Here is a 27,960-nt window from a genome sequence, read left to right on the forward strand (position 1 = left end):
TCAACATGCAATCCAAAGCTAATACAGATGCTTTAATGCTAATTTCATAGCAAAAATCATTTGGGGGTATGGCTGCAGTCTGCATGACTGAATGGGAAGGAAAAACTTTTTTCCACAGTGAGAGTGGTCAAGCACTGGCAGAGAGTTGCCCAGAGGGGTTGTAGATTCTCCATCCTGGGAGATGCTCAAAACCTCACTGGACAGTCCTGGACAACTTGCTCTAGCTGACCCTGTTTGAGTGTGTCTGGGGAATGGACTAAATAATCTCCAGAGGTCCCTGCCAACCTCAACCATTCTGTGAGTCTGAAAAAAGAATATGTGACAAGAACTACTCGGAGAAATACCAGTGCTCTGCTGTTGTTTAAAACAAAAAAATTGCAAAAGGCTCCCATAAGCATTGCTAGAAAAGAGTAGAATTAGGGAAAGGTAAAATCAAAGACAAAAATGAGAAGTGCTGACAAGATCTCAAAGCACAGACAAGGCAGCAGGAAGCAGAAGCATAGCAAGCTTTATTCCATAATGACAACTTCTAACCATGTACACGAGCAGCTAAGATACAGAGAGGACAGTTAAGGTCACACTCAACAGCTCCTGCTGCCTGATTTTCCTTTCTCTCTACACGAATGAGAGTCACATTCCCCCCAGGTCTTTCCTTTTGCCAAAACCAGGACACTAACTCTTTGCTTTCAATCTGCTTCACCGGACTCTCTCAAAATGCAATTCCTGTTCTGAGGTTATGTTCTGAGCATGGTTCTTGCTGTTGCAAATGCACTAAGTACGGAGAAGAAATTAAACAGGCATCCAATGTGGGAAATGTTAACACTGTAAACTGGAAATCACGTGTTTTTAAACTAACACAGAAGCCTTAAAAATACTTGTGTTTGGTACAGGCCTAAACTTACTTATGTTATTACCATTCTAGATTCTCAACTTATTATTGAGCCCTCAAACTTTGAAGAAAAAAATAAACTGTAAGCACTAGTAACAAGATTATACCCAGCACAACAAGGCCCATATCTTCTCCATTAGCTATTTCCGCTAACAGTATAACAGACATTGAAGATTAATAAGTTCCCTTTGCAGAACTATCTTTGCTTTCTAACAGGAAAGCAAAAAAAAATCAAAACTGAAATGAAGTACTTGATTTTTTTTTTTTTTAAAGAAATACAAGCAGGAGGAATTATACCTTACTGTAAGAGAAAATTCATTCTTTTTCTACAGGATAGCAGTAGTGAAAGCTTCAGTTCAGGCAGTATGGAGGATGCAAGTATTTTCTTTGTAAATTAACAGAATCTCACTAGTTCTAACATTTGCATTTAACTGGGGATTTTGGTACTGAACAAGAAAATACTGACACAAGATGACTTTCTTTTCACAGCAACCAAATAGGTTCATGAAAGCTGTTGGTCACTTCTTTAGACACCCAGGCCACAGAGCTGCTCTGTAGGCTCATCAAGCTCAAGTCTGAGGTAACCAAAGTGTCCAGTAGTACATAGACTACTTATGTCTTAGTACATATACTTAGTACATGTCCTACTCCAGTAGGACATAAGACTGCAGGAAGCTCCAGCTGATCATCGGGGACACTGAGAGAGCAGCTTCTGAATGACAAACTACCACAGAAGCGAGCTGGGGAGGAACTATGATTTATCTTTGAAGCTCAAAGAGAGTAATCACTTTGCTTTCTAATTAGCAGACATGCATTCTATGGGGTAACTTGGGCTTTTTATTACAAAAAACCCTCTATTTCTTCAGCTTGAAAAGAGGTTACAAACTTCCTCAAAATTCTGCTGCTTTTCCTTAGAAATTCTTTGAGTATTTGGGTATCCCAATCCTTGGGGATAGATGATCTCTTAGATAATTGAAAAAAGTAGTTTAGGATGAGTTAGATACACAACACAGAGCTGAAAAAAAATCACTTTCCAACACATTTAACTTGCATTAATATGCAAGCTAACATCACCCATATAAAGAAGTTGACCATTTTCCAGAAGACTTGCTAAATGAGAAGAAATGCCACTACATTTGCTTACTTATAAACTTTCAATATTTGTAATTATACAATAAATTTCAGGACACAAATAAACATCAAGGCCTGATTAGTAAGGTACTGGGATACGCATAAAGTAATTGCATTCTGTACAGCACACCGTCCAAGATCACACGCTCCAACTGAAAACTGTCTAACCAGAAAGCTTTCCTGGAAACATGGCAATCCAAAAACATATAGCCAAGTGCACTTAACGTGTCCAAAAAAAGCTTTAACACAAGACCAGCGAGGACTGAAAAGATTTTTTCCAGAAATTTTGCTTTCCAGGAATAATGCACCTGCTATGGAAACAGTTAAGTTCTTCTATCTCATCAAGTATGGTACTTTCAGAATTGAAATTATTTTCTCCTGTTTTCATCTTTAGTACTGTGTATTATGTTAAGCACTTCATATGTAAATAGTAACATTCAAGAAAAAACCATGCTATTTTTACATGCCACAGTATAGTCACCCTGGTTCTCAGCCATGATAAGCTTCACATTTCACTTCCCATGAACTTAAAAGGGGTCTGCTCTTTTGGTCATGCTTTCAAAACCCAATGGTACTGCTGCGGGCCTGTTCTGCATAACGTATTCATTGCACATTAAGTAATTAACTGCTATTAATTCTAACTTGCTATTAAAGTAATTAACTGCTATTAATTCTAACTCTACAGACACCTGGAAAACCACAGATGCTTCCTACTGAACACTGTTACTTCTAGATAACCTTCAACTTACTACAGCTCCTTCCTACCTTTTGTCTCACCAGTGCACTGGAAACTGAGGATAAGTAACTACCAAGTCCTGTTTCACATGCCCACCTCTAAAGCCAGTGTGGGTTACAGCGCACAACCTTCGCAAATCTTGTCCGATTACTTGTTAAGCTTGAATAAATGCTGAGCATCAAATTTCTTAGTTGTCTTCATCTCTCAAGAAAAAATATACCCAAGTCATTTCAGTGATCCTGTTTCCAAAGACCAGCAGTAGAAAGGGAACTCCTGAAGTTGGCTAATGTCTTTTGTCCATTCTGAGTTTCACAGGTTTCCTCAGGTCTTCATCTGACCCTACCAGATATTACCGTCTCCATACTATGCCAAGGACAGATTAATCAAAATAGTTTCTGCCTAAGCAACCACCAGATCTTACCTATGATTTGAAGAAAGATTTTTGCATAAACCAAGTCTATGGAAGCTTCTACTGCAACAGAAAGCATTTATGCTGTTTTAGTAAGACTACAAAAGAAATCAAGTGTGCAGGAAGAGGTGAGCAAGGATTGGAAGAAAAATTAATAGCTCCCAGCATTGCCTTTTCTTTTGAAAGGAACATACTAATAACTCTACAAGATTCCCAGGGTTCCCTGTATAAACACATGACTCCTCCAGATTTCATTAGATAATTGGAAGGAAGGGGTGGCATTGAAAAGGAACATGCCCTAAAATCATTCATTAGTTAAGCAGGATGTAGCCAACAGTCTCAACAATGCATGAGCACGTCACAGGCATACAAGGCAATTCCAGACCATGACATTTATCACTACCCTACTTCAACACATGGCTCAAAATTCATTAAGATCCCCTCCCCAGGTCTCAACTTTGACTTTTAGCTGTTACCATCACCAACTCTTGATACTATTACACAATTAACAGCAATTACCCCCTGATTAAAAACACACAGGGAAGTGACAGTAACTGTTGTGCAGCTCTTGTTATCAGCATAAATGCCATAGAAGGTCCACATCAGCCTCCTGACTGCAAGTTACATTACTTAAACTGTAAAAATCCCACCACAATTTACAGGATTATACTTCAAGGCTGCTCTTTCCAATGATCCTGTTTATGGCACAGTCTCCCCAACAGCTGTACTGTGATAAGCAGTGGAATGAGAACAACATTGAAATCCAGCTCCCAAAATCAGTCATCAAGTTACATCCTCCAACAGTTCTCTTTTTAGGGACACTGTCAGATATTCAGATGTGAATACCATCCATACTGTAAGCTAGAAAGCAATTAAGTGTGAAAACTAATCTCTCAAAATAGAAAATCACTGAAAAGACATGTTAAGTGAAATGACTCAGAAAAGAAACTTCACTTTATTATGTAGCACTTAAGTCATTATTCAGGTTATCATCCCACAAGTCTCACACTCCTTAAGGATTCATACTCCTGACAAGAAATCAGTGCAAAAATACAGAGCTAAAGTGAACAACCTATGAACTACAACCAGTCAGAATCCCAGTGTTGCCAAGCAAATCTGCAGATATCATGAAACGGCTGCAAATAATGAAGATGAGCAAGCAAAACAAGGTACAGCTCCACATTCATCTCATTTCACACTAGCTGAGAAGTCAAAAGAAGCAACCTGAAGTCTCTGAAAAATCCTCTATTTCTCACTGCCAAGTGTTTTTGCCAGCTGAATTTCACAGAATTTTCATTGGATTTCCACTGAAAAGGACAATGTCATCTGTTTCAATGCTGGAAAACGTTTTCTCCCCTTGGTGTCCGTCGGTTCTCCGTTTACATCACTCATGGTACTCAGGACTAGGATCCTCACTCCAGTGGGCTCCCCGTTTCTCAGTCACAAGCTTAATGAAATAGCTATGACTTGCATACAGCTCGAGCTTCTCACTGATGTCAACCCACTTCACCATTCCAGCATCATCACCTGCTTCCAGAGGCAAATTATCCATTGTCTCACCTGTTCACAAAACAAGAGTTAGGACATGCTATTGCATGTTCTTTCCTGCTTTTTCTTCTCTCATCTGATCAGTTCCATCCTTCCACGTAGCTCCTTCACAGGCAGCAACCTCAACTGCTTCTCAGAGAAGAAACTAATTAAGTTGTTCACTGATGCTGTGCCAGAAACCTTTTTCATACTTGCACTATTTTAAGGCAAATCTGGGTGGCAGAGGTTGTGTTAACTCCTTGTCACCACTCCTAAGGGTACCATCAGCAGCATGACAAGTTACTAGAAGTCGTCAGTTTAGACAATCCTTCTGCCTTGATTTTTGTTTGTTTGGCTAGTATTTGACTGTTTCCTTTCTCAGGTACTATTCTACAGGACAAACTGAATTCTGAAACTTATATATGCTTATGGATAACCAGAAAAATTAAAATTTTACTAAAAGCACCAAAATCAAAAATAGTACTTAGGGAGGGATGCAGAAAGGCTTCTGAATTGCTCTCCAAAGTTTCTTACTCTGTTTCCAAAAAGAGTCCCAGGACTTCACAGACAACAACCAAAGAAATGCTTTTGGAAGTATTATAAAATGTGTATTAGAAACAAAGACCAAAGGAACAGTTATCTTCACTGTTTCTGGGGCCTGATAAATCAAGGACCAGTGACATGTGAAACTTCACCACTGGTATCTACTACCTAAAACACAGTGGAAATGTCACTATATGAAGTGATATAACCTAACTAGATTGATTTATCTTAAAAGGGGAGAGATGAGAATCTAAGATAACAGACCAATCTAAGAACTAACAATGTATACCCATTCCTACTGATTTATAGAAGTAAAATAAGGTCCACCAATTACTCTAGCAGAATAACCAAGATAAAAGGTCTCACCAATTAAAACACCAAAGCAATAAACATAATGAAAATCTGCCAGTGACAAGAAGGAACCCTGGTCCAATGTTCAATCTCCATATGAAGGCACATGGTCCATAGCTTAGAACTAGCTAACAAATGAATAACTAATTCTCAGGCAAAGTCCATATGTTCCTTATTTCAAGACTGACAGAAACCAAAGGGGAACAACTACCTGTCATGGTTGAACATCTTAGGAGACAAGAGACCCTCACACCCATTGGTTTTAGTCCAATATTTTACACCTGACTTGCATGCTCCCCCACCTTCATTACCAATCTCAGCCTGATATACGTCCCTACATATAAAGGCAAGTAAGAGCACTCATGGAGATACCCACCAGTTTCGTCATGATAGTTCACAGCCTCTGTCTCCATCCAGGCATTATCAGTGTTACGAGGGTCATCCACATACCCTCTGTACACCTACGGCACCGAACAAACCAAAACAAGCTTAGTGTCACAACAAACAAGGTGCAATCAATAAGATTTATTTTTTTCCCCCCCTCTGATACATTTGCCCTTACAGAGTTTTCAGTAGTCCATTCCATTTCCTACACCATAACAACCCGAGCATCACAGCTTATTTTCATTTCAGCTACACTTCTTCCAAGTTCCATACAGCTGCAACTTGCATGCACAGCTCCAAAGGCTATCACAAGAGACACAGAGCTCACCACAAAGTGTTCCTGGCTGAACAGCTTGTGGAGTTGCTTCTCCAATTCTGCTTTCTCCTCAGGTGATTTCTGCAAGGAATTCAAGGCCTCCTCCTCAAATTCTCGCTTCAGGGTAGCACTAATCTTCTCCCCTGGGTCCACCATCCCCTTTGAGGGGGGAAAAGAAAAAAAAAAAAGAGGTGACTACCGCTCAGATTCCACTTGTTTTTACTCCCCTTGACTGGTTTTAGTATATTACATCCACCTGCATCATACTGTGGACACTTAGCTGTAAAGAGCGAGCACGTACATCCTTCAAAACTTGCAATAGATTAAATTGTGCCTGCATCAAGCAAAAGACACTGTCAAAATTAAATATGAATACAACCTTGCAATGCAGAAACAGCAGAAGGCATACCAGCTGATGCTTGGGCAAAACTACTTTAAGGAGCATTTCTCCTCACCTTCACAACACGAGGTTGTTCATCAAAAAGCATGATTTTATCATGCACATGCCAGTCATCGCCTTGTGGCCTTACCAGCAGGGAAACATCTACTGTGTCCAGAGCTTTCCTCTTACCCCTGGAATGGCCCACTCCCCACAGTCTCTCCTCTTGATGGATATGAACTGTAAGATGTTTTTGCCAGTAACCGGATGAGCAATTTTATTGCCTCTTTCGTCCCTCTTCCACCTGCAGCAAACGACAAACAAGAACACGCTTTGCTGCTTCTTGACACACATGCTGGGAGAGGAACAGCAAGGTGCCTGCGCTGTCACCTGTGCAGGGGCAAATAAAGAATAGAAAGGACAGTCACGGGGGGACCGACGGATGCCGTCCGGCAAGGCCACAACCAAGGGCAAAACACCGAGTTTTTCACACGCCGCTACCGGCTGTGTTCTCCTCAGCCAAAGGGGCAGAAACTGCCCAAGAGCCACATGTCAGTGGCCATGCTGAGGGCAGCAGCTCCTGTGAGGGCTGCATCCAGCACATCCTACCCGCTGCAGAGCTCACCGAGCCACGCTTGTGCCTCTCCCCGACGAGAGGGTCAGTCGCCTTCTGCTAGAGCAGCGCCTCCGCGCAGGCTGCAACAGCCCCGAACTGCCCACCCCTGCCCATCCAGTGCCAGCGCAAGGCCACAAATCCCCACCACTGCCTTCAGTAAAAAAATCAAGAAGAGCTACCAATAGTTAAAGCAAAAAGCTATCTAAACAAAGACAAAATAAAAACAACATTTCTTTTACTTTCAAGGAAACAATTCAGTAGTGTCGACAGCCTTCTGAAACGGGAAGTAGTAAAATGCATTAGGATGATTTTCACAGTGGTTCTATCTTCAGCATGGCACTTCCTAGCTTGCACCTTTGTTAACTCCTCCATCTTTTCTGAATGCTTTCTTTGTGTAAAATAGTTAGCATGTACACACAGATCCTGCTGGTGAAAGCACCGTTAAAACAGAGCATACACTGACAAAAAAGCGGAGCCTAATCTCACCTCCTCCTATAATATATGAGGCCAAGTTAGTATTTCTTACAGAGCAAAAGTAGGCACGCTGCTTTTTTTTTTTTTTTGCTGTTCAGTCATTATGACAGGAAAACCTATTCCTGCAGTTTAACATGCCTCATCTAAGGCCTTTTGGCATATTACATATATAGTATCAGTAATCCTTTCAGTTTTTATCTTCATTACTAAAGATTATTTGTATAATATATTTCTATTTAATTAAGCCTCCTGGGTTGTTTTTGTTTTTTTTTTTTTAAAGTCTGCTTCCTCAGCATTTCAGAAGCGATTGCTTGTCATTAACAGTGAGTCCTTACTCTTTTCCAGAGACAACTAAAAGATTATGAAATTCATGTTCTGCACGTCCATATATCTCTCCATTCAGATACCCATATCTGAATGGGCTTACACATAGAGGAACACACACAAAAGGTCTGTGAAAAGTAACAGCCTGTCCAGAGATACACAGAGAAAGCAAAATGCATGGGTGTTCTGCTCTACTGCAGAACACCTTTCAGTCACCTGTCCCTTACCTAGTTACAACAGGATCAGCAGCATGGTTTGGTCCCCAGCGCCCTAATAATCCTCTGCCTGTGAGACCAGTCCTTCCCACCGGATTTCTGAAATCAGTGGCACAGTACATTAGACATATTTACTTCCCCACATTCAAAATAAAATACGTTCCAAGTATCCTGAAAAAAAGCAGCTTTAAAGAAGTTTAAACAACAACAAAGGAAAGGATAGCAACATACATTCAGTGCCACCATATGCTTTAAAGAGCAAGACAGACAAAGCACAGTTTTGTCCTTTATTAACCTCTTTTTGTGTTTGATAGTAGAGGGAAAGGAAATACACAAAACAGCTTTGTCATTACCAGATCTTGTGTCCTGAGATACTCCTGATCAAGCATTACACTCATTGTGCACACAATCTTGTCTGAAACAAGACTAAAGATGCACAGAGCATTCAATTATGTATAAATGGCACACAGAAAACAAATTATTTTTAGGTGAGATTACCTGTGCTATGCCAGGATTTGTCAGTGGAAGAAAATACTCTCCCGCTACGCCACAGCACAGAAGTGGCACCAAAGCTTCAGAGCCCAACACTTGATTAACTGTGGGAAACAATGAATTCAACAGAGCCTACTATTAACAGTGTTAGACCTCCTGCAACTCCAGCATCACCACAACCATCTGTCGTGGTAGTACTGGCTAACCGTTTAGTGCGTGTCTGCCACAACCTTCTTCCAGAAAGAACTCTCTGGCCCTGAGGTATCATTTTTCCTGTCTCTAGGAGAGACTATCTTGATTTTGTTCTAGCAGGTACCATGTATCAAAACTGACAGACCTGTAAGAGCTCTGAAACTACATCACTGAAACGAATACGCAAACAAAAAACCCACTTACCGGGGCCTCCCATTTTCAACCACATACAAGCCATTCAGACTCCTCCTTTCAACCTCTCCATCTCTCTCATTGAATTTGGGAGAAAAACCTTTATCGCTGTGTGGAAAAGAACAAATTGAGGTAAGTTATAAAATGCAATACACCCCTCTGCCCAACAAAAGCTTGAAGGCCAACCACCAGATCAGCCACCCCCATTTGACCAATGAGCAGTTTTTAACAGAATTTATGCTGCAGGCCTTCCCTTTTCTCTAAGAGGCTATAAAGTTTCAACCTTTACTGATGACAATTTCCCCGTATTTAGTTCTGCAGACGTAAGTGTGCCCCTCTAAAGTATTTCGCATTGTCTAAATGAAAATCTAGAGAAATGCAAAGTGTTTCAAAGGTGTTCTTGTTAAGGTTAGAGAACATAGAAGGATGTTACCCATTGATAAAACTAAAAAAGATTTTGCTAATTCAAAAAAAGCAAGCAGAAATTTTTATTAGATATGATTTATCAGAGTTACAAGCTAATAATCACCGATTTTCAAAGTTAGCTTAATGTCAATCTCCTACACGCACCTCTGAAAACTGGTAGAGAAGCAGCTGTCTATGTAAGTGTATTTCCTTTCCCAAAAGCAATTCCTCTCAAACCGTCACAGGTTTCAAACGACTGACTAGCTTCTTCCACACATAATTCATTTGGAAAGTTACACCAATACCTAAAAAATCACTCTGAATTCTCAAGTATTACCAACACCTACTAAAAGATTATCTGACACCTTCCCAACTATGGCTTGGCAGAACATCAGCAGTCCTACAGACTCTAAGGAGCAGTGTGCCTTGCAATCAGCAGAATACTAACCACATTAAAAGCAAATAGAAGCACATGTTCACCCAGCAAAGGGAAACAAGGAAGGTTTCCCACTGAAACCACAAGTGCCATTATCTTCTGATCTTTCTACCTAGATGTGCATACACAGGAATCACCATTTCACAGAATCACAGAACCATCTTAGGTTGGAAAAGCCCTTGAAGATCCTCCAATCCAACCATGAACCTCACACTGACCATTCCCAACTCCACCAGATCCCTCAGCGCTGGGTCAACCCGACTCTTCAACCCCTCCAGGGATGGGGACTCCACCCCTGCCCTGGGCAGCCCATTCCAACGCCCAACAACCCCTTCTGCAAAGAAATACTCCCTAAGAGCCAGTCTAACCCTGCCCTGGTGCAGCTTGAGGCCATTCCCTCTTGTCCTGGAGCTTGTTCCTTGGGTCAAGAGACTCATCCCCCCTCTCTGCACCCTCCTTTCAGGGAGTTGTAGAGGGCGATGAGGTCTCCCCTCAGCCTCCTCTTCTCCAGACTAAACCCCTCCAGTTCCCTCAGCTGCTCCCCATCAGACCTGTGCTCCAGACCCTGCACCAGCTCCGTTGATGAAGGGTCTGAATTAATTTCCCATTATCACAAGCTACACTAGATGCATGCATCCAACTTCTGGCTAAGAAGCATACAGCATTCCTTGAGAATATATTCACAGAATCAATAAAAATGAACATACACTTTCACAGGAGAATTGCAATCATGCATTCAACCCGCCACATTTCCTGCGTCAAGAGTGCTCAACTCAAGAACTACAATTCTACTTTAATTCTTTTCTCATCTTGCATTCAATCCATGAACAAACAAGTATATTACAAAAATGTTATCCTGAATTCTTAAGGAGATTTTTACTTCTCTCACAACACAGAGAAGCAGCACTACGCAGCATCAACAGCTGTCCATTATTCCAATTAACACTATTCTTATCCCAGTCACCAGCTCAGTAAAATCATGTGTCAAAGACCTTCACTGCTAACCCAAACCATTCAGTTCCCTAAAAACCATTTTTCTAGTTCTTGACTTTTAGAGATCACTGTAGAATCACACATTTGGTCTTACTAACTCAGCTGATCACTATTTCTTGCTGCCATGTTCACAGGTGAAAAGAGCCACAATTTTCACTCACTTGATCTGGGGATCTGCCCAATTGGGTCCAGCCAAAACAGACACCGCTGTGTACTCCACAGGATTATAATCTTTCCACTCAATCAGCCAGCCCACTTTATCTTCAGGAACTTGGCTACGCTCAACATGTGATCCTGGATATGGGGAGGTGAGAGCTTTGCTGTGGTAGAACTTAACATTGCAACTGTTGAACATGTTAACAGGATGAAGACGGGGCCAACAGTTTGCAGATGAGTTACTGAAAGAAAAAAAAAAAGTACTTCATTTGTCAGGCTTTAACCCTATTATTTAATCCCATAGTACATTATAGAAAGCGGAACACCCGAGACTTTTCCCACAAAACAGCCCTCAGCAATGTATTATTGCTTCTTTCAGACATCATGCAAACCTATGTCTGGACCAACAAATTCTGAATTTTACCTTTGGCTTCTTGAAATAGAAGAGTGCTCTGCTAGACACACGTGAAGATTTCACAGCATGAGTGAGAAGCTGAGAACTAGAACTGCCATTCTGGACCATGTGGAACACTGACCAGTTATTAAGCATATACAAGGAACACTCAAAGATATTTACCATAAACACAACAGGAAGGCCTGCTTGAGCATTAAATCTCCATATGTGGGCATTTCACCCACAAATCAACCCAGCCTTACAAGAGCCCTGCTCTCACATCCAGTCATAGACCAGCTAAGAGCAAGAATGAAACATCCAAAAGCCTGAGCAACACAGCTCTACCAGTTGTTGTGATCACCAAAATATAATTTTGTGCAATAGTGAGTAGGATAACACATACCTTGTTTTTCAATTTCAGAGAAGGCTAGAACTATCAAACTAGCTAGGCTTAAAAAAAAAAAAAAAATACTTGACATCTCTAGTGATTTTATCTTGCCATGGGTTTTTGGGAGCTGAAAGACCAGTCAGGAATGAAATACTTAAGAGCTGATTGGATTACAGTGCCTGATCACCAGCTCTTAAAAACTCTACAAAGATTTCCTTCAATACACAAAGCAGCCTTCCTGTACTCAATTTTTTTTAACTATTACAAAAAGAGGATTACTCTAAATAAGAGACTCAAAGCTCAACGAGGGGCTATAACCTACAAGAGTACTCTAAAAACAAGATACTTACAAGCTCTTAGTGAAAAGGTGGCTTTTTTTTAATTCAATAAAAATCACTTTCAGCATATAGGGAAATGTATCTCTTCTGCAAAAACACACACAGCTTTTAACAACATCTGCACAAGGTGATGATGGAACTAATGAGTTTCAGATAAAAAAAGAAGCAAGCAACTCAAAACATTAAGTTTTGATCTCCGGATGTGAATATTAAGTTATAACTAGCAGAACGGGCCAGGCTTTTTCAAAAACTGCTGAGGTGATGTTCTCAAGAGCACAATTCAACCCACGAACCACTTGAGGCTCGTAAAAATCTTTAACGCAGATAGGGAAAAGGGCATACTTGAGAGGCTGCCAACCTCCACACGCAGGTCAATGGTACAGCACTTTTGTGGTTTTCACTAAGAACATCATTTTAGTTTTAAATTTTGTTTCTGCCATGCCCGGAAGGGACCCCCCTCAGCTACACACCACAGCCCATAGCAAGCTCCTCCTCAGCTGGCAGGGGATGGCACGGCAGCCCCGAGCTCTCGGCCCAGCGATGAGGTGGCTGCTCCCCCCCGAGCACAGAGCACCCCCTCAGCGGGGCCAAACGCCAGCAGAGCCACTGACTCAGGCAGGCCCCGAGACTCCGCAGCACCCGCCCCAGCCGGGCCTGGGCACCGCCCAGATTCACCATATACCTGAGGGGCGGGCGGCGCCGAGCGCACCGGGCAGGCAGGGCGGACAGCGCAACGGTGAAAGAAAACACGGCGACCGCCCGAGCGAAACCGGGCACCGCCGCCGCACGCAGGGCGCCGGCGAGGAGCAGCGTGGGCCCCGCCACCGACCCCAGCTCGGCTCCGAAGAGGGAGCCGTTGGGGCCCCCCGACGCCCCCCCACTACCTGCCGGACCGCGCCGCGCCGCCCCGCGCGCCCGCCCCCAGGCCGCCGCTCGCCGCTGCCCACGGCTCCTTCTACAAGCTCGCCTCTCATTGGACGGCGCGCCACCAATCGCGAGCGCCCCCATCCCACAGGATTCCCGCACGGACAGGCGCCCGACCCCCCCCAAAGGCCGCGCTCTGATTGGCTGCTGGGGCCGGCGGGACCGTTGCTGACCGCGGCCCGGCCTCGGCGATCGCTGGCCCCGCGTTTCACGGGGCCGCGCGCGGCAAAGGGAGTCGGGGCCCGGCCGGGGCGGGCGGAGCGCGGCGGGGTCAGGGCAGGGCAGCAGCCCGTGACTGACGGACCGAGCGGGGCGCGCGGAGGCGGGGCGCGGGCGCCCCCGGGCGGCGTCGGAGGAGAGAGCCCCCGCGGGAGCGCGCTGGGCCGGGCCTCACCGCCCACAGCGCCCGCCCCGCCCCGGCCCGCCGTGCTCCCGCCGGCGTCACAGCTCCCGGCTCCGTGCCGCAGGGAAAGGGCCCTCAGGCGAGCGATGAATCCGTTTCTGGAACTTCTCCTGGTTCTGGCCACGCTCATCTACTCCTACCTGGAGGCTTTTGTGAAGCTCTTTGTCCCTGTGAAGAGAAAGTCTGTCAGCGGGGAGCTGGTTCTCATCACGGGCGCCGGCCATGGCGTGGGCAGAGCGACGGCCTTCGAGTTCGCCAAGCGGCACAGCAGGCTGGTGCTGTGGGACATCAACAAGGTAACGGGGCAACTCCGCCTCACTCGGCTCCGAGGCCACGGGGTTCCCAGCAGCGTCGGGAGGGCTGCGCACAGACGGCCCCACAGCACCTCCTCCCACCTGCGCTCCCCTCGGCTCACGGCCGACTCGCTGACGGGGCCAGAAGCCTGTTTCTGCAGCAGAGGAGCAGGTTGACCTTCTGCTCGCTGTCTCTAGCCCCAGCTAGAGCCCTCTGGCACGGTCACCCGGGTAGCTGGTGCCTGGCTGAACGGCCACACTAGTGCAGCCTCTTCATTTCAGCCGAATGAAAAGGTGGTAGATGGCACTAGTCTCCCAATGTGTAAAGGGCTGCTGCCGAGTGGAGCGTTGTCCATGTCCACTGCGCTGGAGGAAGAAGGAAAAACTTAATAGCGAGTGAGTGAGTTTTGGTGCTGGGAAATACGTGGTAAGGGTGGAGATGAGCAGCACTGTAGTACCTTGCCAAGGGAGGCCGTGGATCCCAAAGGCATTAAGAACAATTTCGATGACAATAGAAGGTCAGAAGCAGCGTGTTTCTTTTCTGCCTCTTACAGCACGGCGTTGAGGACACGGCGGCAGAATGCGAAAGGCTGGGAGCCACCGTTCAAGCCTTCGTGGTGGACTGCAGCAAAAGGGAGGAAATCTACAGCGCCGCAGAGAAGGTAGGGGAGCAGGGGCACAGCCAAAAGCTTACCCAAACATGCTCCGTTTCAGAAAAGTCGGGAAACCGGGAGAAGAGGTATTGTGTGCAAATTGTGCAAGGCCTTGGAAGCTCCCCACTTCTTGCTGCTTTCTGTACGGGGAGGGAAGTAGCACTTCCGAGATCGCAGCCAGTCTCATCCTCTTCTGTGAGGCTCTGGCGTATCACGCTTCATTGACAAGTTTGTTCTTTAGACTTCCAGCCCCCGCAGGAACTTCTGTTTCCGGAAGTTCCCTGAACAGCACCCAGACAGCACTGAGGACATGTGAACCATTTGTTGTAAAGGATACGGTCCAGCTGGCTCAAAACAGTCCATACGTCCGTAGTCCCAGCTGTGACTACACAGAGCGTACCGTGTCCATGGGCAATGTGTGCAAGGCTATAAATACTGGCAGTGATAACGGGAGAAGTGTCAAATCTAAACCAAATTCCGTGGTCCTGCTGCACAGTTCCTGCTTCATCTGGAAACGCAGCACGGTCCTCCTCTGGCTAAAAGAAACCACGCTAAGAATGAAATTCATTGTCACTCATCTTCCACAGCCTTGAATTGTTCTGATAGTGAATGACACGCACCTTTCTGGGTTTTTTCTGTCCCCAAGGTGAAAAAGGAAATCGGGGACATCTCCATCCTGGTGAATAACGCTGGTGTGATTACAGCTGCTGATCTGCTCTCGACTCAGGACCACCAGGTTGAGAGAATGTTTGAAGTCAACATTCTTGCTCACATCTGGGTAAGGGCCATGACCATCTTCATACCTCCGTTTGTTTGGGAGCGTTGCTGCGGAGGCATGTTGAGACCAGCGCTTCTTCTCAGCTACCGGCAAATTACCAAAGCGCCTTTGGGATGAGTATAGCACAGGGGCACCCAGCTAGACTGAAGGGGTATCCCCGTGCCTCTCAGAATCTGAAGGGCTGTGCAGCACAAGGCATTAGAGATAGCACTAGTTGATAGTTAATGACAGGCGGGGTCAGTAATGAATATGCCTAAGAAAACATTGTTCTTTTTCCTCTTGCCTTCCCCACATCCCTTTGTGCTTTGTGGTTTCAATGACTTGCCAGACCACAAGAGCTTTTCTGCCAGCCATGATGAACAACAACCATGGTCACGTTGTCACAGTGGCTTCAGCAGCAGGTCATCTTGTGACTTCTTACATGGTAGCTTATTGGTAAGTGATTTTAAAATCATCTCTCCTCATTTCTTTTATTTTTAATTGCGTCTTCCCCATCAGCAAGCACAGAGTAACCCAAATAGTCCTCCCACTGACTACGGTACGTCCAAAGGAGGTACCTTTGCTAAGGGGGAAAAAGCACAACAGCCAGCGCTTAGGGATGTCTGGAGGTGCCCACTGATTTAGTTACTCGTTAGCTCTGACTGAATCAGGAGCTCGTTAGCTGTGGCTGAATCAGGACAGTTAGAATTAGTTTCTGCCCTGTCTCTCAGCTGGATTACATTTCTGGTGTTTTTTTGCCTCCTACTCAGTACCGTGTGATCTGTTAGGCCATTTCCAGTTGTAGAAAGCTAGAAACAGTGTTCCTGCCTTCTCATTTCTGCTTTTCCCCTTCCTGCAGTTCAAGCAAGTTTGCTGCGGTTGGATTTCATAAAGCTCTGACAGAGGAGCTGTCTACCCTGGGAAAGGATGGAGTAAAAACTACGTGCCTTTGTCCGGTTTTTATAAACACTGGATTTGTCAAAAACCCCAGTACAAGGTAACTGTCAAAACTCTGCCTTCCTGTCCTTCCTTCTCTGCATCAAGGCACTACATATTAGCCCCAGCTTTAGACCTTGTATTCCAGCTGACCGTAGAAAAACAGTCTGTACCATTGGCTAAAGAAAATCTGCAGCGTCACTTCGCCCACATGACGGTTGCCTTTGAATTACCTGAGTTTGTGCGTACGTGAAGCATCAGCTGGTTCCAGCCCCTTTTACCACCGTCGCTCTTACATGCGTGCTTTCCTCTGTAGGCTTGGGAAGATTTTGGAGGTTGAAGAAGTTGTAGAGGCCCTGATGGAAGGAATACTGACCAACCAGAAAATGGTTTTTGTTCCATCACATCTAGGCATCGCTCTGCTTTCTGAAATGTAAGTAGCAAAAGAAAAAAAAAATGGGCAGAGGGTGAGGAAAAAACATATCAATGCTAAATATCTGAGTACACAGACATCAAACTTGTAACATCTGATTCAAGATGAAGTTTTATGTTACGAGGAACAGCATTTTGCACTCATGGTAGTAAAAGATATGGTTTGGCAGCACAGAGAAACCCTGGAATGAAAGCTGGGCAGCAGAAATTCACAATCCACCCAGTTTAATTTCTTTTGTATTATCTTCAGTGTTTGACATTACTACACTCAGTTATTTATCAGTCCAGATTTGACATCAGTATGCCTCTAGTAACTGGATAATGTGTAACTGTCTGCCAGAGAGAATATTATTTTCTACAGAACTATCCATCTGAGATATTGTAGTGTGAGCAGAACACAGGATAAGTAATGAAATGGCTGTGGTTCTTTCAAATGGCAACAGCAGACATCCTACATTTGAGCCCTCTCATAGGCCCTTGTGATCCACTTTTTGCAGGGAAATGTTCTCAGGGGAGAATTCAGCTGCTGTCCGGGAAAGGAGAGGGAGAACAAGAGAACATTTTGTCTTTACAGAAGGCCATTTCCCTGAGGCTTGTGAACAAGAGTTTCTCTGAACCAGCAGCCCCAGCATAGTTGGAGACAGCGCTGGCTATCTGCTGCTTACTAGTATTTGTTTTTTCATGTCAGCACCAAAGACTGAGGTCACAGATGCTGGGGAAATTGCTCTAAAAAGGCTCTACTGCTTCACTCTGCCATGAAAAGCAAGATTTATCCTCTCCCACGTCTTTAGTGTCCAGCGTAGCTGCTCTGCTGAGGATGCGTTTTGACCAGAGCTCAGGTTCCAGATCTGGAATTCACACCAGAACAACTAAGTTAACATTTCAGTTCACTTCTACAGGATCTCATGAGATGCTTGATAATATCTTGTCTGCAAAACCCAATGCCAGACAGTGGGAAAAAGCTTTTAAATATTTTTGCATCTCTAAGAGCTGCATGCTGACAGTGCAAGTGTGCAGAAGCATAGACAAGTCAAACCTCATGCTGTCGGAGCCCGTAGGAGAACTTTGCTTTTTTGTCTTAGTTTGGGGCAGGGGGACACAGAGGGACATGACTCGTAAGAGAAGAAATCCTAGGAGAGGAAACTGCACCTCAGTTTTACCATCTCATCCTCCCATAGGGCTGCTGCTTTTCAGAGCATAAACCCCTCCATCCGCACCTCTCTGTTCAGTATTGAACCTTCCTGGATCCTGCGGCAATAGTGGAAGCCAAACACTGCCCAGTAGTTACCCAGCCTTAGACCTGTCATGCACGTGGGTGGGATTGCAGTTAAGCTAGTCAGAGATCGATGAGGGGTAGGTGTTCTTTGGAAATAACGCCCAATTTAAGTCTTAGTCTCAGTCTGGGTGTGCACACTTCCACTCCCAGACCAGCCCTTCCCTCACCCGCAGTGCCACTTTTTCACAGAACTGAAGTTTCTTATGCCACATTAATTCCACATTATTGTCTCTTTCAGGTTGTTTCCAGAACGTGCCGTGGCTCTTCTGAAAAAGATGACTGATGCCAAGTTTGATGCAGTCACTGGGCAGAGAAGCGCTCAGTGAAAAGCGAAAATTGATTCTCATTTCCCAGTGGCACGAGTGAAATCAGGACGTGTGCTGAGCGCGGTTCAGCTGTTTGATTCTGAGCAGAACTAAGATGCTTCCAGGCCACCCTGTCCAACCACACCCAAGGGTCGATCCCACAGCTGCAGCAGGGACACACCTGCACAACAGGGAGCGTTAACAAAGCAGAGATGCAGCTCTAGAAGTGTCAAGGGCTGCTCTGGCCGTGTGTCGCCTCGCCTCTGTCTCCTGGTGCTGGGGCAGAGAGGAATTCCCACAGCGCCTGCCTTTGGGAGACAGCACCGCTGCCTGCGGGAGCACCAAGGGATTGCTGAGAGTGTGTTCATTGGGACTCATCCCTCAGCAAAAGTGTCTTCTGAGAGGCGATTTATAGAGGTGGTGGGTGGCCTGTTTTGCCTCAATTTATGTTTTTAAATTTAAAAAAATGTGCTCTAATGCACACTCACGGTTTCGTGTGCTTTTGTAGTGAGTACCTGCAATAATCTAGCCTTGTTTGTAATGTAATACCTCATTACATCGATTATCAGTTGTGCGTTAGCACCATCAACGCTCTTTCTTCCAAATAAATACAGTTCTCTAACCCAAATGTGCCTCTCGGCAGTGGAAGCTGTAACCGGTCTGAGCAAGGACAGTGGCGCAGATGCCGCAACGGTGAAAGGGTCAGCCGGAGGCTGCTGTTCTGTGATCGAGGGTGCCAGTTAAACTCAGAGACCAGAGTGAAAAGAGTAGGCTTATTTTACTGTTAATGATTAAAGGGAATAACCAAGTAATACAGAAAATAAGGAAAATACAGAATAGTACATTAGTTATTACTACCTACAGTTAATTATAGAAAATAAGAATAAGGAAGGTAATGCACCTCATCATTACTACACGACAGGGAGAACAGTGATTAAGAAAGATCCATCACCACTTGCATACGTTACCCACATGCAGACCCGCAGGTGCTGGGCAGCCCCGGTTACAGCGAGGATTTGGAGTCCTTTTCCCGGCGAGTGGAAAACCCTATGCAGTGCGTCCACCCGTAGCTGAGGCATCCAGAGCCGCTGCAAGAGGGTCCAGCCTTATGGACCAAAAAACAGAAAGTCAGAAAGACTTGCACTCTTCTTTGAGCAGAAATATCTGGTTTGATCCTCCTGTTGGATTCCACTCAAAGCCCAGCCAGGGCTCAGGGGGAGAACCAAGGGAGTTTCTAACAAGGCCAAACACTTGGGCTCTCAGCCTTGAACAAGGCTAAATCGGGAAGTTGGATACATTCTCTCAGCATTTCATCCTCACTACTGATTATATTCTGTCCAAGCTGCATCCTTCACTAGTGAGCATCCATAGTTCGTTAATGATCAGATACTAATGATAAACGCTAATGGTAATACAGATTTCCGTAATTAACAGATACTAAAACTGGATAACGTTTGGTTGTGAGGTTCATCTAGAGGTGAACATTGTTTCAGGGCCTATTATTCAGGCCCCAGCACTACACCTGCCGCCCACCAGGCCAGGCTGCAGGGACGCGGCAGGTCCCCGCTCCCACCGGGAAGCCGCATCGGGATCAGCGAGGTCCAGGGCCAGGCCCGGCACGCCGACAGCGCAGCCCACGGCAGGGCCAGGGCCGGGGCTTGGGTGCGGGTGCCAGGCCAGCGGGCAGAGGGGGCACGGCGGGGGGGAGGCTCCAGATGAGCCTCCTCACAGCTCCTCATCACGAGCCAGCGGCCTGCTCTGATGGGACCCGCCCTGGCCAGGAGGTGAAACCCCCAAAGGGCTTCAGCCTGTGCTGCCAGAGAACAGCACCTGACGAAACACGGGTCAAAGAACCCTTCAGAGCCCAGATTATCTTTCTGTCTACTTGTGCAACTCCTGGCTGGGCCAGGCGCTTGCTGGCTCACAGCCAGCCGACGGAGGCCTGAACACGCTGTCCCCTTCGGCACAGCCCGAGACGGTGGCTCCCCGTAGAATCCATCCCCTACAAAGCCAATTAAAGCATACTGAGGCATGCTTCCCATTTCAAACCAATGCCAAATTGCACAGTTTTTGCTGGCCCTGCTTTCTTTTCAGCTGCATATTGCCCTCTTGCTACAATGACAGTCCTGTCACATATGTGAGACCATTGAAGGTAGATCACATCTGTTGGGCTTTTTCATTACGTTCACTTCCACCTATTCTTACCTAGTGAGGAGTCAAAGGGTCTAAAGTACAGATGCTTCAAAAGCCCTGTCAGAGGGAGCAGCAGAGCAGCCAAAATACTTGCCCTTCACACTGGAGCCTAAAGGCTGAATCAGTACTTCACTTATCTGTAGGTATTTGACAGTTGTCTCTGCTATTGCTGGTAAACATTCTGAACTTTCCACCCAGCTTAGCCTCTCCTGGTACACACCTCCCACGTTTCTGCTATTTCACAGCTTGACTCCTTGCTCAGAGGAAGGGTACAGTGCGGTCCAATGACTCCACAGAAGCAGCTGAAAAAGACCCACAAGAAAGACAGGTCAACATCCTGGTGCGTAGGCCCTCTCCTCAGGCAGGGGAAGGACTGGCTCCAGGAGGACACATCAGACAAGACATCTGGCCTCCCCCAGCCCGATTCCCACCAGCCCTGAGCATCATTCAGATTCTGATGGCAGCATTAAATTGGAAGACTGTTACATAGGTGCTCAAATAAATAAGCAACCACCAAAAATTAAAAATTTATTGTCAACACAATCAACTAGCCCTCCACAAATTAGAGGTTCAAATGTCCGTGAGAGGAGAACACAACAACTTCCTAGGGTTTAACAACAACCCAAAACGCTCTCTCACTCACCTAACAAGCGAGGGCTTTCAACCTCGAGGATCTGCTCAGGACAGCGTCCCGACCCAAGGCACCTCAAGGAGTTTCCTTGGGCAGCGTCCTGACCCAAGGGGAGAGTCCTTGACCACAGAGTGCTGCTCCAGGGGACAAGCTCAAAATAGCTCCCCCAGGGGACTCCACTGATACCCAGGTCAATCTGATCCATGGTCAACAGTGGCTCCCATTGGCCAAAGGCCCCAACTACCATGAAGCCCTGGGAGCAGGGGCAATCAGTAGCTACTACACTTCAGTAGCCAAGAAGCCCTATTTTCACTGGGCGGGTGCACCTGCCACAAAGACAAAATCCATCTGGGGAATGACAGACAGCACTCTCCTGCAGAGTCTGTTTCTCAGCACGCTTGCACCTAACGAGAGGGAGACTGTGTCCGCTCCTGCTTTCCCAGATCTAGTCCACTCTCTCAGAGCCAGAGGAATTACCAGGCAATGCAACTTGTGTGCTAGTCCGTATGTGGCTACGGTTCCTCTCTGTGTCTCCGATGGCCACAAGTCTTCTGCTCGGCATAGAGAAAAAGACACAAAAGTGAGGATCTAAACCTTCATCTCCCGAACGCCAGGCGACAGAATTGAACCATCAAGCCCCACAGACTCCTCAGTTCTCTACCTGTCCACAACAGACAACTGAAGCTTATCCCAAAGTCTGGTCTCTGTGGGTGCCTAGCAGGAGCCTATGCAAGCAAGCTTCCTGTCACTGCCTACAGCCAAGTCCCCAGTTTGAAGGGTGGTACCTCACACCCTGCCTTAGGACTCCTTACGAGTCAGGGCAGTGACTCTGGCCTCGTGCTCTGCCTCCCTCTGAGGTGCCCCTTGGCAGCGGTGCTTCTCTGCCCTCCCTGCCTCCTCCGTCGCGGCCACAGCACTGACTGGAGCCCTGCGCCAGGGAAATGACAGCGCCGCTGAACTGAGCAATTAGGGTCTGGCCCAAATGCCGATGTGTTAATTATGAACAGAACGAAGTTCCAAGAGGAAAGTAGGTAGTGCCTTGCTCTGAATCTCTCTGCTGGAGCCAACTCAGTCCTCCACAGACAAGATGAGCAACGGTGCAGCCAAACCCCCAGGACAAAAAAACCCAAATCCTTTTCAACTAATCTTAACAGGAGACCGATTTTGGTCAGCGGACAGATGTTCATGCAAACTTCGCTCTTCCCCAAGCAGCTCAAAAACACCCTTAAGTAAAATTATGAACATGACCTGGACACATCTAGCTTTCTAACCAAAAAGCAAAGGAGGAAGGTCAGCAATCATCTTCAAATAAGGCCTTGCAGTTATGTTGTTAGAGCCTTATGAACCTGAAACTAGTTTCTCCTGTTCCCTACAAGCATTCCTGATCTGGTGAAGGTTCTGGATAATCCATTACACACAAGCAAGTCCAAGTGGGAGTTGTGAAATTTAGACTCAGATAAGAATGACCCAATTCACGCAGTCAGTGCCATTTTCCAAAGGACTTGAGGAAACTCATCAGCCATGGCATAAAATGGAAGGACTGGGTATGAATGATTAATTAAAAGACAGAATAAGAGGCAACATCCAGCCAAGAGCTCACCTGTGGAGTGCCACGAGTTGAAAGGACACGGGCCATTCAGCTTTTGTTGAGTGACCTGCAACAGGAAGGTAGGGGACAAAGTCCACTGGCGACGCACAGGTGTGCAGAGGAAGGATGAACTTGGGCTCACCAGGAAGAAAACTGCTCCAGGCCCTCGTGAGACTGAGCAGCTGGGCAGTCACACAGCAGGATTTGAGACAGAATTACAATATAGAGTTTAGGGGACCCTCAAGATGTTTTTGTCAGTAACCGGATGACCAATTTGATTGCCTCTTTCATTTTTTAGTGGTACTTTAGTACCACTTCCATCCAGCCCCGGCAGCCTCCCACCCCCCAGCCCATCCCCTCCCGTGGGCACGCCCCCTCCCCAAACGCCACTCTCTGACAGGCTGCTGTGCCCCTGGCACGTGGGGCCAGGCCTTGGCGGTGGCTGGTGAATGGCCAACCCCCATGACGTCACGAGAGATCAAAGTCCGGTCAGGCGGGCAAAGGGCCCTCAGGCGAGCGATGAATCCGTTTCTGGAACTTCTCCTGTTTTTGGCCACACTCATCTACTCCTACCTGGAGGCTTTTGTGAAGCTCTTTGTCCCTGTGAAGAGAAAGTCTGTCAGCGGGGAGCTGGTTCTCATCACGGGCGCCGGCCATGGCGTGGGCAGAGCGACGGCCTTCGAGTTCGCCAAGCGGCACAGCAGGCTGGTGCTGTGGGACATCAACAAGGTAACGGGGCAACTCCGCCTCACTCGGCTCCGAGGCCACGGGGTTCCCAGCAGCGTCGGGAGGGCTGCACACAGACGGCCCCACAGCACCTCCTCCCACCTGCGCTCCCCTCGGCTCACGGCCGACTCGCTGACGGGGCCAGAAGCCTGTTTCTGCAGCAGAGGAGCAGGTTGACCTTCTGCTCGCTGTCTCTAGCCCCAGCTAGAGCCCTCTGGCACGGTCACCCGGGTAGCTGGTGCCTGGCTGAACGGCCACACTAGTGCAGCCTCTTCATTTCAGCCGAATGAAAAGGTGGTAGATGGCACTAGTCTCCCAATGTGTAAAGGGCTGCTGCCGAGTGGAGCGTTGTCCATGTCCACTGCGCTGGAAGAAGAAGGAAAAACTTAATAGCGAGTGAGTGAGTTTTGGTGCTGGGAAATACGTGGTAAGGGTGGAGATGAGCAGCACTGTAGTACCTTGCCAAGGGAGGCCGTGGATCCCAAAGGCATTAAGAACAATTTCGATGACAATAGAAGGTCAGAAGCAGCGTGTTTCTTTTCTGCCTCTTACAGCACGGCGTTGAGGACACGGCGGCAGAATGCGAAAGGCTGGGAGCCACCGTTCAAGCCTTCGTGGTGGACTGCAGCAAAAGGGAGGAAATCTACAGCGCCGCAGAGAAGGTAGGGGAGCAGGGGCACAGCCAAAAGCTTACCCAAACATGCTCCGTTTCAGAAAAGTCGGGAAACCGGGAGAAGAGGTATTGTGTGCAAATTGTGCAAGGCCTTGGAAGCTCCCCACTTCTTGCTGCTTTCTGTACGGGGAGGGAAGTAGCACTTCCGAGATCGCAGCCAGTCTCATCCTCTTCTGTGAGGCTCTGGCGTATCACGCTTCATTGACAAGTTTGTTCTTTAGACTTCCAGCCCCCGCAGGAACTTCTGTTTCCGGAAGTTCCCTGAACAGCACCCAGACAGCACTGAGGACATGTGAACCATTTGTTGTAAAGGATACGGTCCAGCTGGCTCAAAACAGTCCATACGTCCGTAGTCCCAGCTGTGACTACACAGAGCGTACCGTGTCCATGGGCAATGTGTGCAAGGCTATAAATACTGGCAGTGATAACGGGAGAAGTGTCAAATCTAAACCAAATTCCGTGGTCCTGCTGCACAGTTCCTGCTTCATCTGGAAACGCAGCACGGTCCTCCTCTGGCTAAAAGAAACCACGCTAAGAATGAAATTCATTGTCACTCGTCTTCCACAGCCTTGAATTGTTCTGATAGTGAATGACACGCACCTTTCTGGGTTTTTTCTGTCCCCAAGGTGAAAAAGGAAATCGGGGACATCTCCATCCTGGTGAATAACGCTGGTGTGATTACAGCTGCTGATCTGCTCTCGACTCAGGACCACCAGGTTGAGAGAATGTTTGAAGTCAACATTCTTGCTCACATCTGGGTAAGGGCCATGACCATCTTCATACCTCCGTTTGTTTGGGAGCGTTGCTGCGGAGGCATGTTGAGACCAGCGCTTCTTCTCAGCTACCGGCAAATTACCAAAGCGCCTTTGGGATGAGTATAGCACAGGGGCACCCAGCTAGACTGAAGGGGTATCCCCGTGCCTCTCAGAATCTGAAGGGCTGTGCAGCACAAGGCATTAGAGATAGCACTAGTTGATAGTTAATGACAGGCGGGGTCAGTAATGAATATGCCTAAGAAAACATTGTTCTTTTTCCTCTTGCCTTCCCCACATCCCTTTGTGCTTCGTGGTTTCAATGACTTGCCAGACCACAAGAGCTTTTCTGCCAGCCATGATGAACAACAACCATGGTCACGTTGTCACAGTGGCTTCAGCAGCAGGTCATTTTGTGATTTCTTACATGGTAGCTTATTGGTAAGTGATTTTAAAATCATCTCTCCTCATTTCTTTTATTTTTAATTGCGTCTTCCCCATCAGCAAGCACAGAGTAACCCAAATAGTCCTCCCACTGACTACGGTACGTCCAAAGGAGGTACCTTTGCTAAGGGGGAAAAAGCACAACAGCCAGCGCTTAGGGATGTCTGGAGGTGCCCACTGATTTAGTTACTCGTTAGCTCTGACTGAATCAGGAGCTCGTTAGCTGTGGCTGAATCAGGACAGTTAGAATTAGTTTCTGCCCTGTCTCTCAGCTGGATTACATTTCTGGTGTTTTCACTACTCAGTACCGTGTGATCTGTTAGGCCATTTCCAGTTGTAGAAAGCTAGAAACAGTGTTCCTGCCTTCTCATTTCTGCTTTTCCCCTTCCTGCAGTTCAAGCAAGTTTGCTGCGGTTGGATTTCATAAAGCTCTGACAGAGGAGCTGTCTACCCTGGGAAAGGATGGAGTAAAAACTACGTGCCTTTGTCCGGTTTTTATAAACACTGGATTTGTCAAAAACCCCAGTACAAGGTAACTGTCAAAACTCTGCCTTCCTGTCCTTCCTTCTCTGCATCAAGGCACTACATATTAGCCCCAGCTTTAGACCTTGTATTCCAGCTGACCGTAGAAAAACAGTCTGTACCATTGGCTAAAGAAAATCTGCAGCGTCACTTCGCCCACATGACGGTTGCCTTTGAATTACCCGAGTTTGTGCGTACGTGAAGCATCAGCTGGTTCCAGCCCCTTTTACCACCGTCGCTCTTACATGCGTGCTTTCCTCTGTAGGCTTGGGAAGATTTTGGAGGTTGAAGAAGTTGTAGAGGCCCTGATGGAAGGAATACTGACCAACCAGAAAATGGTTTTTGTTCCATCAGTTCAACGTGTTGCTCTACTTCTTGAAAAGTATGTAGAAAGAATACTAACAAAACAAAAAAATCCTTCACATGTAGCAAATATAACTACCTGAGTACACAGACATCAAACTTGTAACATCTGGTTCAAGATTAAGGTTTTTTTTAGAACCCATCACAAGTTAACCAAATAGTGCAGTGGTTCTTTCTAATGACAACAGCAGACATCATCCACAGAAAGATTTTACTGAATCTCCCCATAGGTCATTATGATCCACTTTCTGCAGCTAAGTATTCTCAGTAGAGAACTTGACCACTCTACAGGCTGACAGGGATGGAGAAAGATCATTTTGTCTTCACAAATCACCATTTCCCTTGGGCTTGTGAACAACACTTTCTCTGAAACAGCAACATCATAGAAGTGCCAGACAGAGTTGAGGACCTGCTCTTTATTAGTATTAGTTTCTTAATGTCAGCACCAAAGACCGAGGTCACAGATGCTGGGGAAATTGCTCTAAAAGGGCTCTACTGCTTAGCTCTGCCATGAAAAGCAAGACTTGCCCTCTCACATGTCTTTAATATCCAGTCAAGCTGCTCTGCTGAAGAGGTGTTTTCATCAGAGCTCAGGTTCCAAACCCAGAATTAACATCAGAACAACTAAATCAATACAGGATCTCATGAAACACTTGGTAATTTCTTCTTTGTGAAAGCCACCAAACTTGGGTCTAACTCCAAAGTTATGTTTATAAGGGGGTGTAAAGATGTTTGGGGTTTTTTTCCCCCCCAAGAATTCCCCAAATAAACCAGTTAAGGTTTTGAAAGCAAAGAGATAGCAAATGCACATATCTATGTTTGATATTAAAACTTGCTGGATCCTGCAGCAATATTGCAACCTAAACCTGTCCCGGAATTGTTATAAAACAAGTCGGGTGGGACTGGAGTTAAAACTAGTCAGAGATCGATGAGATCGATGAGGGGTAGGTGTTCTTTGGAAATAACGCCCAATTTAAGTCTTAGTCTCAGTCTGGGTGTGCACACTTCCACTCCCAGACCAGCCCTTCCCTCACCCGCAGTGCCACTTTTTCACAGAACTGAAGTTTCTTATGCCACATTAATTCCACATTATTGTCTCTTTCAGGTTGTTTCCAGAACGTGCCGTGGCTCTTCTGAAAAAGATGACTGATGCCAAGTTTGATGCAGTCACTGGGCAGAGAAGCGCTCAGTGAAAAGTGAAAATTGATTCTCATTTCCCAGTGGCACGAGTGAAATCAGGACGTGTGCTGAGCGCGGTTCAGCTGTTTGATTCTGAGCAGAACTAAGATGCTTCCAGGCCACCCTGTCCAACCACACCCAAGGGTCGATCCCACAGCTGCAGCAGGGACACACCTGCACAACAGGGAGCGTTAACAAAGCAGAGATGCAGCTCTAGAAGTGTCAAGGGCTGCTCTGGCCGTGTGTCGCCTCGCCTCTGTCTCCTGGTGCTGGGGCAGAGAGGAATTCCCACAGCGCCTGCCTTTGGGAGACAGCACCGCTGCCTGCGGGAGCACCAAGGGATTGCTGAGAGTGTGTTCATTGGGACTCATCCCTCAGCAAAAGTGTCTTCTGAGAGGCGATTTATAGAGGTGGTGGGTGGCCTGTTTTGCCTCAATTTATGTTTTTAAATTTAAAAAATGCTTTAATGAACACTGAATTTCATGTCCTTTTGTAGTAAGTATCTGAAATAATACAGGCTTATAAGTGATTACATCAGTTATGCATTACATCAACATGCCTCCTTCCAAATAAATACAGTTCTTTAACACGTGTGTCTCTTGGCAGTCAAATTCAAAACCAGGTCCTAGA

The 27,960-nt window shown here is 46.4% G+C and overlaps 3 protein-coding genes across 5 annotated transcripts; 2 read left to right on the forward strand and 1 right to left on the reverse strand.

Moving 5' to 3' along the window:
- Positions 1 to 4,092: 4,092 nt before the first annotated feature.
- NUDT9 (nudix hydrolase 9) lies at positions 4,093 to 25,986 on the reverse strand. Of its 3 annotated transcripts, none has more exons than XM_074823854.1 (8): positions 25,971 to 25,986; positions 11,166 to 11,402; positions 9,183 to 9,278; positions 8,307 to 8,393; positions 6,858 to 6,969; positions 6,299 to 6,445; positions 5,963 to 6,047; positions 4,093 to 4,725 (listed from the first exon to the last, which is right to left on the reverse strand). In XM_074823854.1, the coding sequence occupies exons 2-8, from the start codon at positions 11,357 to 11,359 to the stop codon at positions 4,550 to 4,552; spliced, it is 897 nt and encodes a 298-aa protein (XP_074679955.1). In that variant the 5' UTR covers positions 11,360 to 11,402; positions 25,971 to 25,986; the 3' UTR covers positions 4,093 to 4,549. The 3 variants fall into 3 exon arrangements, with proteins under 3 accessions (XP_074679955.1, XP_074679953.1, XP_074679954.1); XM_074823852.1 differs by lacking the exon at positions 25,971 to 25,986 and adding an exon at positions 12,963 to 13,168; XM_074823853.1 differs by lacking the exon at positions 25,971 to 25,986 and adding an exon at positions 11,585 to 12,949.
- On the forward strand, positions 13,451 to 18,887 carry HSD17B11 (hydroxysteroid 17-beta dehydrogenase 11). The gene is made up of 7 exons (XM_074823851.1): positions 13,451 to 13,903; positions 14,455 to 14,562; positions 15,200 to 15,331; positions 15,660 to 15,766; positions 16,170 to 16,307; positions 16,563 to 16,679; positions 18,193 to 18,887. The coding sequence occupies exons 1-7, from the start codon at positions 13,694 to 13,696 to the stop codon at positions 18,278 to 18,280; spliced, it is 900 nt and encodes a 299-aa protein (XP_074679952.1). The 5' UTR covers positions 13,451 to 13,693; the 3' UTR covers positions 18,281 to 18,887.
- LOC141923197 (estradiol 17-beta-dehydrogenase 11-like) lies at positions 23,073 to 27,917 on the forward strand. Its single transcript, XM_074823850.1, has 7 exons — positions 23,073 to 23,400; positions 23,952 to 24,059; positions 24,697 to 24,828; positions 25,157 to 25,263; positions 25,661 to 25,798; positions 26,054 to 26,170; positions 27,257 to 27,917. Exons 1-7 carry the CDS (start codon positions 23,134 to 23,136, stop codon positions 27,342 to 27,344), a joined length of 957 nt encoding a protein of 318 aa, XP_074679951.1. The 5' UTR covers positions 23,073 to 23,133; the 3' UTR covers positions 27,345 to 27,917.
- Positions 27,918 to 27,960: the final 43 nt, after the last annotated feature.

Source organism: Strix aluco, chromosome 4 (assembly GCF_031877795.1).
Source record: "Strix aluco isolate bStrAlu1 chromosome 4, bStrAlu1.hap1, whole genome shotgun sequence".
NCBI classification, from domain to species: domain Eukaryota; kingdom Metazoa; phylum Chordata; class Aves; order Strigiformes; family Strigidae; genus Strix; species Strix aluco.